Below are 14,519 nucleotides of genomic sequence, written 5' to 3'. Positions count from 1 at the left end.
TATAATCAAACAACAAATCAGCGAACACCTAGAGGCAAACAAAATCACTACTAAAAGCCAACATGGGTTTGTCAAAAACAGATCATGCCAGACAAACCTTATTGCATATTTTGACCAAGGGACAAAAATAGTGGATCAGAGGAATGCTGTGGATATAATTTATTTGGACTTCAGTAAGGCATTTGATAAAGTAGATCACAACCTACTACTCGATAAGATAGAAAAATGTGGGTTAGACAGCATCACCACCAGATGGATTCGTAGCTGGCTGATTGGCCATACTCAGCATGTGGTCCTCAATGGAACTGCATCTACGTGGAGTGAAATGTGTAGTGGGGTGCCCCAGGGCTCTGTTCTGGGCCCAATGCTCTTCAACATCTTCATCAACGATTTGCATGAGGGGATAGATGGGGAAACTCATCAAATTTGCGGATGACACCAAGCTGGCAGGAATAGCCAACACTCCAGAAGACAGGCTTAAGATTCAGGAGGACCTGGACAGACTTGAACACTGGGTGCTATCTAACAAAATGAAATTCAATGGTGAAAAAAGTAAGGTTCTACATTTAGGCAAGAAAAACCAAATGTACAGGTATAGTATAGAGGGTACCTTGCTCAATAGTAGTAACTGTGAGAGGGATCTCGGGAGTTCTAGTGGACAATCACTTAAATATGAGCCAGCAGTGTGCTGCAACTGCCAAAAAAGCCAACACAGTGCTGGGCTGCATTAACAGAGGGATAGAATCAAGATCACGTGAAGTATTAATACCACTTTACAATGCCTTGCTAAGGCCACACTTGGAATACTGCCTCCAGTTTTGGTCACCACGATGTAAAAAAGATGTTGAGACTCTAGAAAGAGTACAGAGAAGAGCAACAAAGATGATTAGGGGACATATAAGGAACGGTTGCTGGAATTGGGTATATCTTGTTTAATGAAGAGAAGGACGAGGGGGGACATGATAGCAGTGTTCCAATATCTCATGGGCTGCCACAAAGAAGAGGGAGTCAAGCTATTCTCCAAAGCGCCTGAAGGCAGGACAAGAAGCAACAGATGGAAACTAATCAAGGAGAGAAGCAACCTAGAACTAAAGAGAAACTTCCTGACAGTTAGAACAATTAACCAGTGGAACAACCTGCCTCCAGAAGCAGTGAATGCTCCAACACTGGAAGTTTTTAAGAAGAGACTGGACAGCCATTTGTCCGAAATGGTGTAGGGTTTCCTGCCTGAGCAGGGAGTTGAACTCGATGACCTCCAAGGTCCATTCCAACTTTATTATTAATTCTATTAATTCTAATTCTATTTCAACTTCCTTTGTGATCCTAAAGTGAGCAACTCTTTCATTTAAGGAGTCGAATCCAAAGATTCAGCTCTATTCTGGCATACCACACCAAGCTCTCAAAGCAATGAGAGCTTGGTGTGGACTGTCACATCCCCCCAGGGATGTGGACTGTCACATCCCCCCAGGGATCTGGGAAGCACCCTTTTGGGAAAAACACATGGACACCTCTGCGGAAAGTGTATGTCCTAAGCAAACTATAGAAAATCTGCCAATGTGGGCACCAGTGACAGTGACCAAGAATCTTGCTACTCAACCAAGATTATGAAAAGCCCCAAGAGAAGACCTTATCCCTCTACAGGTCATTAAAAACAACTTGAACTTCTGGGCCACACTCTGGCCTCACTCTTTACCCACATAGATACCTATGGCCGAGCCAAAAGACTAGGGATCTACAATCAGTATTATAAAGAAAGGAAAAACGATAATCCTACCAGCTATAAACCAATCAGCTTCCTCGACAAAATCTGTAAAATCTACGCAAGACACCTACAGTACAACAGAAATTCCAAACTTGCTGGAACAAGAAAATAGCCTTGCAGAGGAGCAAGATGGTTTTGGGAAAAGCTGGTCTATCTCTGATCAGTGTCTAGTACAGAAGATGGATATTGGCCCCATTCCTGTTTATTTTTTATATCAATTCCTCAACACAAGTTTCACTCTTTAAACTTGCTGCAAGTTTATCCACATGATGCAACACTACTTGCTGCTTTACTTTATCCACATGATGCAACACTACTTTCAAAAATATCTGTTGGCCTGAAAATAGCATTAGAGCAATAGGAATAGCACAATAGAGAAGACCATCTAGTATTTAAATTATCCCAAAATCAAAACCATAGAATTTGCCCAAAGACCCAAGAGCTATTTCTGGAGGATAAATTGAGCAAGTTCCTGTTTCAAATATCTGAGAATAATCCTTCATTCTGCTAACAGATGGAAACATTGCTCAAAACACACAGCAGAGCTGAAATGCCATCTTCAAATTCCACAAGACAACTGCAGGTATATAGACCGCTATATACCTGCAGCACTCAAACTATTCAAAGCACAACTTCTTTATGGTGCCCAACGTTGCACTATTAGAACTTGTTCAAATTTTTAAGATTGGTCTTTCAAGTTCCAAAATGGGTTCTAATTCCACCCTGAGGTTGGAGTCAGGCCTCATGAAAGTGGAGGCCTCAGTGTGGATGAACATACAGTTATTGGCTCAAACAATCTCTTTTTCCCCTTGGTCTCATCCCACTATGAGGGATGATTTTCAATACATATCAAAAAAAAAAAAAAAGCAGAGACAACTAAATATTTTGGGTTTGTCTTTAGGTTTTCTAGTCAGCATTGGATATGACCCAGTGGGGGGATTCAAATATGTGAACAACCGGTTCTCTGTATGGACTTCCGGAAGTCCATTCTGGGCCTGGGCAACAAAGAATTAGCTACCAGTTCTGCCAAAGTAGTGCAAACTGGCTGAATTCCACAACTGATATGACCACATCGAAGCTTTTGTTAAACAGTGTATAGAAAACACAGGGCCAACTGGATCTAACCAAGGCCCCAACCTTTATTGTCACTGAACCCAAAAGATACTCTGCTTTTCCCATGAAATATTACTCAACTTAAAAGTACCTAACTGCTGGAGAGCCTTCATTCTAGCATTATGTCATGCTCTCCCTCAGTTGTCATTGATGGTTATAATAATAATAATAAATTTGGAAGGGATCTTAGAGGTCATCTAGTCCAACACCCTGCTCAGGCAGGAAACCCTATACCATTTCGGACAAATGGCTGTCCAGTATCTTCTTAAAAACTCCCAGTGTTGGAGCATTCACCGCTTCTGGAGGCAGGTTGTTCCACTGGTTAATTGTTCTAACTGTCAGGAAGTTTCTCCTTAGTTCTAGGTTGCTTCTCTCCTTGATTAGTTTCCATCCATTGCTTCTTGTCCTGCCTTCAGGTGCTTTGGAAAATAGCTTGACTTTCTCTTCTTTGTGGCAGCCCCTGAGATATTGGAACACTGCTACCATGTCCCCCCTCGTCCTTCTCTTCATTAAACTAGACATACCCAATTCCAGCAACCGTTCTTTATATGTTTTAGCCTCCAGTCCCCTAATCATCTTTGTTGCTCTTCTCTGTACTCTTTCAAGAGTCTCAACATCTTTTTTACATCGTGGTGACCAAAACTGGATGCAGTATTCCAAGTGTGGCCTTACCAAGGCATTGTAAAGTGGTATTAATACTTCACATGATCTTGATTCTATCCCTCTGTTAATGCAGCCTAACACTGTGTTGGCTTTTTTGGCAGCTGCAGCATACTGCTGGCTCATATTTAAGTGATTGTCCACTAGGACTCCGAGATCCCTCTCACAGTTACTGTTATTGAGCAAGGTATCCCCTATACTATATCTGTACATTTGGTTTTTCTTGCCTAAATGTAGAACCTTACTTTTTTCACCATTGAATTTCATTTTGTTAGATAGCGCCCAGTGTTCAAGTTTGTCCAGGTCCTCCTGTATCTTAAGCCTGTCTTCTGGAGTGTTGGATATTCCTGCCAGCTTGGTGTCGTCTGCAAATTTGATGAGTTTCCCCATCTATCACCTCATGCAAATCGTTGATGAAGATGTTGAAGAGCACTGGGCCCAGAACAGAGCCCTGGGGCACCCCACTACACACTTCCCTCCATGTAGATACAGGAAAATTCTCTAACTAGAGAGACAATGCCCCTGTGACTCTGAATGTACAGAAACGATAGCATGTGCTCCTTCAGTACCTGTACTACAGAGACATTTATATTAGCCTCATTTCATATATACTGTATAAATAGTCAAGGACAATTTTATGCCTCCTTGTTGCTTGTGGACACCAATCCTGCTATAATCTACCACGTGGCTAGGTTCTATGCAGCAACAATTAAAATTATTTAATTTGTTAGTTAAGAATGTTTATACTGTTATAAATCAGTTAGCTATATTCTAATTTTATGTTTTCCCGAATTTAATGTTTACCCTTTTTATAGATTTTTTAAAGATTAGTAATTAAAATATTTTTAACTTATTGTATTTTATATTTTTAGCTTTTATATTTAGTAATTGTCTATATTTTATTTTTCTTATGCTGGTCTACAACCATAATGATTTTAGTTTGATCTGGAGCTCAGCTCTGAAGCAGTAGGGGAAAGAGAGGTGGCAAGGGTATAAAACTTGCTGAATGAAAACCAGACAGGTTCACCATGGCAGATGGAGGAGGGGCTCGCTCCTTGTGCTGTAAGTAATTAATAGGGACAGTTTACATGAACATGGTTTTGGTTGTTTCAGTGCTAGCACCCCTTTTAATGTCCTTCTGCTTTGATATCCATCCTGCAAATTCTAAATTAGCTAACAATACACGAATTTCAGAAAACATGTACCTAAGAAAGGGCTAGAATCTGGGTCTTTGTACTCTGAGACTAGTAACTTAACCAATACACTACATTGTTCCTATATTCAACATGCACACACACAGAGAATAAATGCCATTTATAGCTCATATTAATTTTTAATACCATCTTTTTTTTACTAGGAAAGTAGAAATAACATCTAATTACAGGATGGAAGAAAGTGGAGCTGCACATTAACATTAGGAGAATTAACAATTTTCTCTGCCAGATTGTAAGAATGAATAGTTGTTCAAACAAGTCTATTTCACGTCCTCTTTTGGATATGCTTAACAGAACTATCATTATGTTAGCTTAACTGGAGAAGAGAACATAAAAGGATACACCACTTCTCCCATTCTACTGATTTTTATTTTTAGGCTGTATTTGAAAGATTATAGCTAAAGTTAATAAGATGAGGTACATCCTTTGTGGTGTGTCTGTATAAATTGTAATGTTTAAAATGCTTTTTAACTTCTTTTCATCTGAAGCATGTCTTAAGTTACCAGGTTTCGAACAGGTTATGACTGTAAGCCATTTTTAAAAATACAGAATCCAGGCTGAATGTTGCCAGTGTTTGACATACATATCAAACACTGAAATCATTCTAAATAATGATATCTCTCCTAAAACCAGCATATTCAACCAATTATTATATGATGGATTAATTATAACAACTGCATGCAGAATTAGATAGTAATTTGAATAGAATAGAGCTGGAAGAGGCCTTGGAGGTCTTCTAGTCCAGCCCCAAAACATACATATATATATGTATATATGGCAACCCAAAACATACATCATACATACATATATATATAGAGAGAGAGGTAGGGCTTTTTTTTCTCATAGAACGCCCAGAATGGAGTTCCGGCACCTTTTTGGGATGGAACCTTGTAGGGTAGGCAAGGCGGGTTGTATGACATGTGTGAGTTCCGGCACCTTTTTTTCTTTTTTTTTTTTTTACAAAAAAGCACTGTATATATATATGTGTGTGTGTGTGTGTGTGTGTGTGTGTGTGTGTATGTATGTGTGTGTGTGTGTGTGTGTATCATAAAGGTAAAAAAGGATATATGCAGTGTTATCTCCATTTTAGATGTCAAAAGGGTGTCTCTTTCTGTCTGTCTGTCTCTCCCTCCCTCCCTCCCTCTCTCTCTCTCCCTCTCTCTCTCTCTTTCTGCCCTTGGTCTGCCAGTCCTCTTCCCCACTCAGTGTGTGTGTGTGTGTGTGAGAGAGAGAGAGAGAGAGAGAGAGAAAAAGAGAGAGAGGCACTTGCGCTTCCCCCTCCTCTCTCTCTCCCTCCCTCCCTCTCTCTCCCTCCTTCTCCCCCTCTCTTCCTCCCTCCCTTTCTTTCTTTCTCTCTCTCTCCTCTCCCTCTCCCTTTCTCTCTCTCTTTCCTCTCCCTCTTTTTCCTCTCTCTCTCTCTCTCCCTGTCTCCCCCCCTTTCTTTATCTCTCTCTTCTCTCCCTCTCTCTCTCCCTCTCTCTTTCTCTCCCCCCTCTCTCTCCATCTCTCTGATCTTCTGCTCACCTGGCAAGCTGGCTTCAAGCTGTTCTGCAACAGGCTGACTCTCTCCTCCCCTTCCTGCTTCCTGCAGAGACGCAGCAAATGGAGGAGCCCCGCCCAATAAGCTTGTCAGCTCATCGAACAGGGTGAGGCTACTCTCTTTTTTACACACACACACATATACACACACACACACACACACACAGAGAGAGAGAGAGAGAGAGAGAGAGAGAGAGAGAGAGAGAGAGAGAGAGAGAGAGACAGAGACAGAGACAGAGACAGAGACAGAGACAGAGACAGGGGAGGGAAGGGAAGGGAAGCGCAAGTGCCTCTCTCTGTCTCTCTCTGCAAATGGCAGAAGAGGCTGGGAGCCGCAGGAGAAGGCTCAAAGAGCTGCATGCGGCTCCGGAGCCGCAGGTTGCTGACCTGTGACCTATGCCATCTCAGACAAGTGACTGTCTAGCCTCTTCTTAAAAATCTCCAGTGACAGAGCACCCAATTTTGTCCTAATATGATGAGGATTCTTTTATGGTGCAAACGTATATTTTGGAAATATTCAGATCTTACTGAACAATACCTAAAATCAATTTTAGCAATGAATCTCAACTTTACCGGTATATAATTTCAAAAAATATATATGAAAAGTTAACAGGTAACAATGAACTATTATGACTTCCATTTTGATTGTACAAAAGACATAATGCTTTCAAACCAAACAGTTCCTTAGTCAATCTTACTAATTTATCTAAACAAATATATAGGTACTGTGCTTCATTCAGCTATCTATATTACAATCACTGTGATCATTACTTACTGGTGTACAATATTCCACCATTGGGTAGTGCATCTTATGACCTTTTGCAACTCGGCCAGAAAAGAAGCAGCTTTGGCAGATATCGTAGTTAAAGTGCTTTAAGCTTCTGTATCTGAAAGAGAAGGGGGAAAAATGCAATTTACAGATTTATGAGTAAACTTGTGTTTAGGTGTAAGTCTGAAGACATACACATATTACAGCTTCATATGATACCATTTTCATCAGCAACACAAAATTAACTATAAGAGATCCATTTACAAAAATTGAGAAGACGGGGAAAATAACTGAAAACTCTTAAACCATTTTTATTTTTTGGTTTTTGAATTATGTATAGCCTACAAAGATATTTTTCATTCAAATATCAAAGATTGAAAGCAATAATAGACTGGTTATCAACTAATCAGACATGTTGTTTGTCATAGCAGGATTTCACTGTTAGAAGGATTCAATTCTTTGAAATAATCAAAATGATTAATAAAGTAGCTTTAACAAGTCAAAAGTTGCAGTTGATTTCAAAATCAGATTCAAAAATGTTACTGGATATACGCTTATGAGAACATGTTGCATCTATTCTATAAACCCTCATCAGGTAATAAATTGGGCATCATTCAAAACAATGGAGCCAGTATCATTTGCCAGTATTCAAAAGTAGCTTAATTGTGTATAGAGGTAGTCCTCAACTTACAACCATTCATTTAGTGACTATTCAAAGTTACAATAGCACTGAAAGAAGTGACTTGTGGCCATTTTTCACACTTATGACTGTTGCAGCATCCGCAGGGTCATGAGATCAAAATTCAGATGCTTGGCAACTGACTCATATTTATGATGGTTGCCATATCCCGAGGTCATGATCATTTTTTGAGACCTTCTGGGAAGCAAAGTCAATACAGAAGCCAGATTCACTTAACAACCGTGCTATTAATTTAACAACTGCAGTGATTCACTTAACAACTATGGCACGAAAGGTCATAAAATGGGGAAAAAACTCACATAACTGTCTCATTTAGCAACAGAAATTTTGATCTCAATGTTATGGTTGTAAGTTGAGGGCTACCTGCATAGCATATATTTTTATGTGCCCAAACGCAATTTCAAACTGAAGAAGGAATTTAAACAATTTCTGAACACAATTTGAAAAAAGACAAAACTGATTTTCAATGTGGAAGAAATTTGCAGAATGTTTCCTGCATTAGTTCACTTAAGAAAGAGAAATACATTTGATATAAAAAAACCAACTTATTCCTTACAGAGGTATTCTGTGCTATAACTGTTTATTACATGTATAAGCTTCTATGCTGAATAACCTTTGATGGTTATAGCTCCAGTGGTAATTTTAAAAGTGTTAATTAATTTAGCATTTTACCTGAATCCAATAATTGGACATTCTTTACAGATGTTGCACTTAGCCTGATGTTTGGCAGTTTCAGCAGCTGCCACTCTATGTAAAACTGGAAGCCAAACCATTGATTGTGGCTCAAGTCTCATCCAATCCAGAAAAAGAGCTGCTTCAATTTCAGGTTTGTTATTTGCCTATGTGAGAAAAGTGATGCATTGTCAGGGGAAAAAAAGACTATACGTTTTGATAAATAATTTGACCATTATTTGGAGTTTTTATTGAGATGCATTTATAAATTTCATTTTCATACATCTAATTTTAAGAATACAGTGATACGGTCCTTAGGACATGGATATGTATAGATGCTGTGATCCAACATTTTCATGAAATTTTGTTCTACAAAGCCCAAAACGAGTTCTGGTTTGGAAACAGATAAGTTAATGTCTCTCTCAATCTTTATGCCTTTTTAAGGTTGGAATATTCAAAATCAGCATTTGGAATCAGATGAAGGGCTCAAGGGAATTCTAAGTTACTTTTTTCAATTTTTATTGTATTCATAACATATCCATTGTGCTTCAATCTTCTTTCCTATCTACAATTTTGAGAAAATTTACATCAATTGCTAGGATACAGGTGTGGAAAAATGGAACAAAGAAAGAGAGATGGGAATATCTCTGACCTACAATTAGGATTTCTGTTCCTATTTTTATAGCTTTTCACTCTTTAAAAATAATTAGTAAAAATAGTTTTGATTCTTAAATTCACTCCCCTCTGATTTTTGCAAGAGCTTGCATTGGGATAAAGACCCTGTCTTTTTAATGAAGATATTTTAAGTTTTTGAGACTCTTCTTGTGTGGGCTAGGAGATGTCCTGTATGACAGGTCAATAAAATCTGTTTTTCATTGCTATGATACTAGTATTTAGAGCTATATTCATATAAGCATATTTTAGTTTAGATAACTACCTCATACTAAACTCACAACTTTCCACGTCTGTCAAAAATATGAATGCTGTATTGCAATACTGCAGTAAAGTGCTGGCAGAATAATAAAAGGTAAAACATTAATTTGCCCATCTGCAGTTCTTTTTAACTTATAAGTCAATCTGCTAGGTGAATAAAATTGCTATTTTGTTATTCAAATTTCAGCAGGTTCTTTTTTGAATCATAAGGTTTCAGAAGGCCATCTTGTTGGAAAGGGCTCAGTGCAGGAATCCCAATTAAAACATCCTAAACAGATGGCTATCTAGCCTTCAATTAAACAGACCCAACAAAGGGCAGCCTACCAGTTCTCTGAAGAATTTCAATACCACTAATTGCTAATACACTGGGCAGTTATGATCTTAACAACTCTGTGCTAATGATGTGCAATCTCTACCTCATAAAAATAATTAAGTACATTATAAGAAGATGTAGAGCCATATTAACAAAAGCTTTTCAGTATCAAACAATACAGAAAAAATAGTTGCTGAGTGGTCTCTGAGATCCTATTATAATTTTTTAAAAATCTCTAAATCCACACAAGCAGTAGCTCAGGGCTTTATATATACAAAAGGCAACTGAAGGTGTTCCAACCACATTACTGACATATTATATTGCAACTGTGACAGAAAAAAATATGGTTATTCCGCAATGAAGTTATATAACAATCCAATATTTTTTCTTATATTCTAAAATCTAATAATAAAAGTAAGACTTATCAAAATATCTATTTCAGCTTCGAAGAATTCAAACAGATTTGAAGAGTATTTATTTGAGTGTGCAATACATATGAAGCACAGTGGCAATTTGTATACTGTAGCTTGATCTGCACATTTTAGTTTCTCAGGTTTTTTTTTCAATTTCAGCTTTGGGGTCAATAACAAGATTATATAAACAATCTAAGTTTATACTACATATGAATTCTTTGATTTTCTTCTTCAATATTTGTAACATCTAGAGTATGGAGCCGAGACACTTATCTTCAATCTTTGAAAGTTTGTTCTAAAAGTACCTAATTACTTTGGATAAAAAAGTTACTTTTCTGCCACTGAAGAGAACAGTACAAAAATCAGTGTTGTGAATTCATACTTATTGACAGATCAAGGCTTCTGTTCTCAGAACTCTCAACAATGTACATTTCAAAGAAAGATTATGGACATTTTTATTTCATCTTTTTCTGTTAGTACAGTAAAAAAAACATGTATGGGTTAGTCAGGATGCTTAAAATAGCAATTTCAAAAGAAGAAATAAAAAACAGCTTAATGACCAGGAACCTTCAACCCAAATATACAGAGCACAGCTATTTAAGATTGTGCAGCTATATAAAGAATAGATGTTACCTCAAGATAACATCTAAACAAATATTATTAAACATAGCAGGAAAAGAAGCTATAAAAATAAAAGCAACAAAAAACTAATGAAGTGACATACCTTGGAGCAAATAAATAATCTAAGATTAATTTTCTTACAGTTAAAATTAGGTGGTTTTAAGGGAGGATGGGCTTATTAAAAGTGGAATATTGAAGGTTTCTCCAGCTTTAGTAGGGATTCAGACCAACCTAGTAAGACACCCCCCAAAAAAAACCCTTCTCAGGGAAGTAATAGTCAATGCAAGTCTTGAAAAACTATTTCAGTTATCTCTCCTAGTCTACTAAGAAATATTTTGAACTATATTCTAAAAAATCGCTTATGCAAATCAAATTACTTTAGGACAGGAACAACACTGTACATTTCTAAAAAAAAAAAAAAGGTGTGATTGGAATGAGTTAAAACTAATAAATGGTATTCATACAGATAACCAGTGACTCTTGATCATGAAGAAACAGATCAAAAGCAACTCACTAGAATGCCTTCAGGGGACCAAATTTTCAAAATAATGAAGACACTTCCCATGCGTATCATGTCTTATCTATATTATAGGTCCTAGTCTACTGCCCTTCATGCCTTTAATTGATTGCTCTGTACTATGAAAAGTCCATAGATCTTCCATAAATTGATTCCTCACAGCAGTTTAACAAAATCCAGCTTTGGAAACTATTGCCTTATAATTCTTAAATATAGTATGTATTTCCTAGAACTTATTGGCTTCTAAGTTACCTAGACAATAATAAGCAGAATCAGTAAAATGCTATGCTGCTTTTTTGCCACTAATCCTTTTCCCAACTAAAATGTCAAAATGTCATAAACTAAAGTATGAAACATGACTGATACATCAAAAGGAGAAAAGAGGAATACTTTATATCAACTACTAGCCGGTCTTTGTTCTTTAAAGAACAAAGAAGTGTGCTGGAAGCACAATTGAAATAATAAAAAAAATATTTCCCAGATACTTATCTATAGATGGTCTGCAGCTTAAAGTTATGAAATAAGATAAAGTGTCACACAAACATTTAACATTTAGAGAGCTAATTTACTATAAGCTTTATTAGCTTTATTTTAACCTGAGTAAAACAAACAGAAACTATATGTACAAAATTTAAAGTTATAAACAACTACCCTAAATGTTACTTTTTTCAACATACAACAGAATGGGTTAATTTAAACAGCATATTAAGGGGACCTCAAATAGCAAGAAAACTGATCAATAAAATTTTGTGAACTCCCAGATGCCTATAGTCATGGGATCTCAATGGCTATTCATGATCTTTATAGCATTTGAAATATGCACTGATTCATTCAAGCAAGGCTTTTATCATGCACAACATGGTGAAACAGGACTTTAGAAGAAGAAATAGCTATTGTTTTACACTATACTTTGCACTTATCACTTATCTATTGTCTCCTTTGAAATTTTAAGAAAATTAAGACTAAGAGTAAATCAAGCCCGATTCTTGTTCAAAATGCTAATTCTGGTTCTTCACTTATTAAGCTATTTATTCTGACCTTTACTACCATTACTACAATACTACATTCACTATTTGCTGTATTAGCTAAGAAAATACAAACTTCTGCTTCATTCACTCATAACACAATATTATAAAATGTGCTTTCACTGTTTTTCTTTTTCTTTTTCTTTTGTTAATGTTTTGTGACATTACAAATCCATCTACTTTGCTTTATTAATAATGGTTTATTTCTGCCCAGGTAAACAAATCACATTAGAGGGTAACATTATTCACATAAGAGACAATGGACATGAAATGAAAAACCAGAATTTAGATCACCTCCTTTACATCAAATAAAAGAATATAATCTAAGAGTATTGAAGAGCTCAAATACATACTTTAGGTGCTTCCAAAGGATGGCTAGAGGCCACGTTTCCTTTTTTATAGTAGTTATGTGGAAGAAAGGTTTTTAGCTGAAATTCCATTCTTTAAAGCTGCAACCTTTCCTCCTCTCTTTTTTTTTATTTGACCACGGTATGCAACGATTGCCTTCAGGGTAATGACAGTTCCTTGCTGCTTCAGAGAAGTCAAAGCTTCACAAGGTTTGGGATGGGCTATTTTCACAAACCAAACTTTTTACACCTATGCATACCTTATTTTTGCTGTTTTCCAATCTAAATTTAATATGATTTGTTGCTGGTAAATATCATTTTGTATAGATGGAGAAATAAATATTAATAAGGCATGGATCTGGTTCCACCAACACTTTCAAACTGGTCTGATTAATTTTTGAGTCAGTTAAGTATAGTATTTTCAGTGAATCAAGGAAAGAGTTAAAGCAAATACAGTCATATTTTATCAAAATATAATAATATTCACTGTAATTGTTTCTCTTGAAATCTACACACAGTCCTTGGTCCTTGTCTGTAATTTGTTCCGAAAGATGTGCTGAATACTAAAACCGATGGGTACCGAGAAAACCACGTGACTTATCACTTAACCAGCTATTTCGGCCAGAAGAAATAGTGAGTCGTAAGGCAGTTGACATCATCAAGTTCTTCCTCCCATGTCAATTACTAGGCACCGGGACATGATTTCTATTTCAAAATGTGTCCAATACCAAATTTGACAAGTTTTGAAGCAGTCAAGTGCTGAGGGTATGACTGTATTATTAAAATATTGAGTCTTTTTAAAAGCAAAAGATATACTTACAAACTGAAAACAACTCCTAACGCTGGGTTCAATATTACTGCCACCAAAAGAAGCAACTTCTCCCAACTGCCTTGGAATCTGGATAGAGTCATGTAGGAGGAGACCCAGACGACGTTGATCACAGAATCCAGTGGGACTAGCTACTTGCTTGAACAGATCTGAAAACATGGAATAAAAATACAAGGGAAATTCATGCAGTCAAACTGGAGTATATTGCACATGATGTTATTAAATTATAGCAATAATCTAGACGTACAAGGTATGGGACTTACATTATACTCTGAATCTTTTGTTTATCCTGGTGTGAAAATTCCCAGGAAGCTTTGTCAAATGGCAAATACAGTGTTTCCAAGGAAAAGATGCACTCTGTTACAAAGATGCATCAGCCCCAGGGACTGTTAGAAAATGTCACAAGTAAAATTCAACTGAGTATGAAATTGTTAGACTGCATGTATTTTGAAGTGACTATATAGCACAGCTGTAACAGAATGAAGATCATTTTGAAAAGACCTGAAATATTTATTTGATACTAATGCAGTTGCAAAAACATGACCTGAATAATCTTTCTTATTTTTAAGGTGTTAGAAACATTTCAATGCAATGAAAAAATATGGTTTTACTTTTACAGCTTTAATATTTCATGCTGCGGTAAAAAAGTTGTATACAACTGTTGTTAGAAGAGCTTTACTCCTAGTTTTATTTTGCTTCTCTTTAATTGTTAAAATAAATATAATTCCTAACCAAATTTTAGTATTCAATCTACAATTGCAGACTTTCAAAGCTTTAGAAAATCTGTGTGTGTCAGGTTATCAATGCACATGTTTTGGATTTACTATAATTTGCTTACCATTTAGGTAAGAATACTAAAAGGGGATACATACTGAAAATAATTAGAAGATACGTTCGATATACTATGAGATTTTGTGGGTCTTCAAGAAAAATTTGCAATTTGGCTTGCAAATGAAATGAATAATTGGGACAAGTTGAGTTTCTTGTAAATGCCTGGCAGTGTCCTTCAACAAGACAAAGAAATATCAATTCTGCCCATCTGAGGGATTAACCTTGCTCCTGCAGTCCTAGTAGTAACAAAATAAGATCCTT

At 36.6% G+C, this 14,519-nt stretch overlaps 1 protein-coding gene across 1 annotated transcript in view; it reads right to left on the bottom strand.

Moving 5' to 3' along the window:
• LOC107284429 (dystrophin) overlaps positions 1-14,519 on the bottom strand; it is a 73,628-nt gene that overhangs the window by 35,357 nt on the left and 23,752 nt on the right. The window contains exons 6-8 of the mRNA XM_015812486.1: positions 13,419-13,576; positions 8,430-8,596; positions 7,064-7,175 (exon numbers count right to left, since the gene is read on the bottom strand). Of these exons, the coding sequence (XP_015667972.1) occupies positions 7,064-7,175; positions 8,430-8,596; positions 13,419-13,576 (437 nt within the window). The remainder of the gene's footprint in view (positions 1-7,063; positions 7,176-8,429; positions 8,597-13,418; positions 13,577-14,519) is intronic.

The sequence above is a fragment of the Protobothrops mucrosquamatus genome, unplaced genomic scaffold, assembly GCF_001527695.2.
Source record: "Protobothrops mucrosquamatus isolate PMUCROS unplaced genomic scaffold, P.Mucros_1.0 scaffold88, whole genome shotgun sequence".
Classification (NCBI taxonomy): Eukaryota; Metazoa; Chordata; class Lepidosauria; order Squamata; family Viperidae; genus Protobothrops; species Protobothrops mucrosquamatus.
The sequence above is the reverse complement of the archived record's forward strand: the minus strand, read 5'-3'. Positions and strand labels throughout refer to the sequence as shown.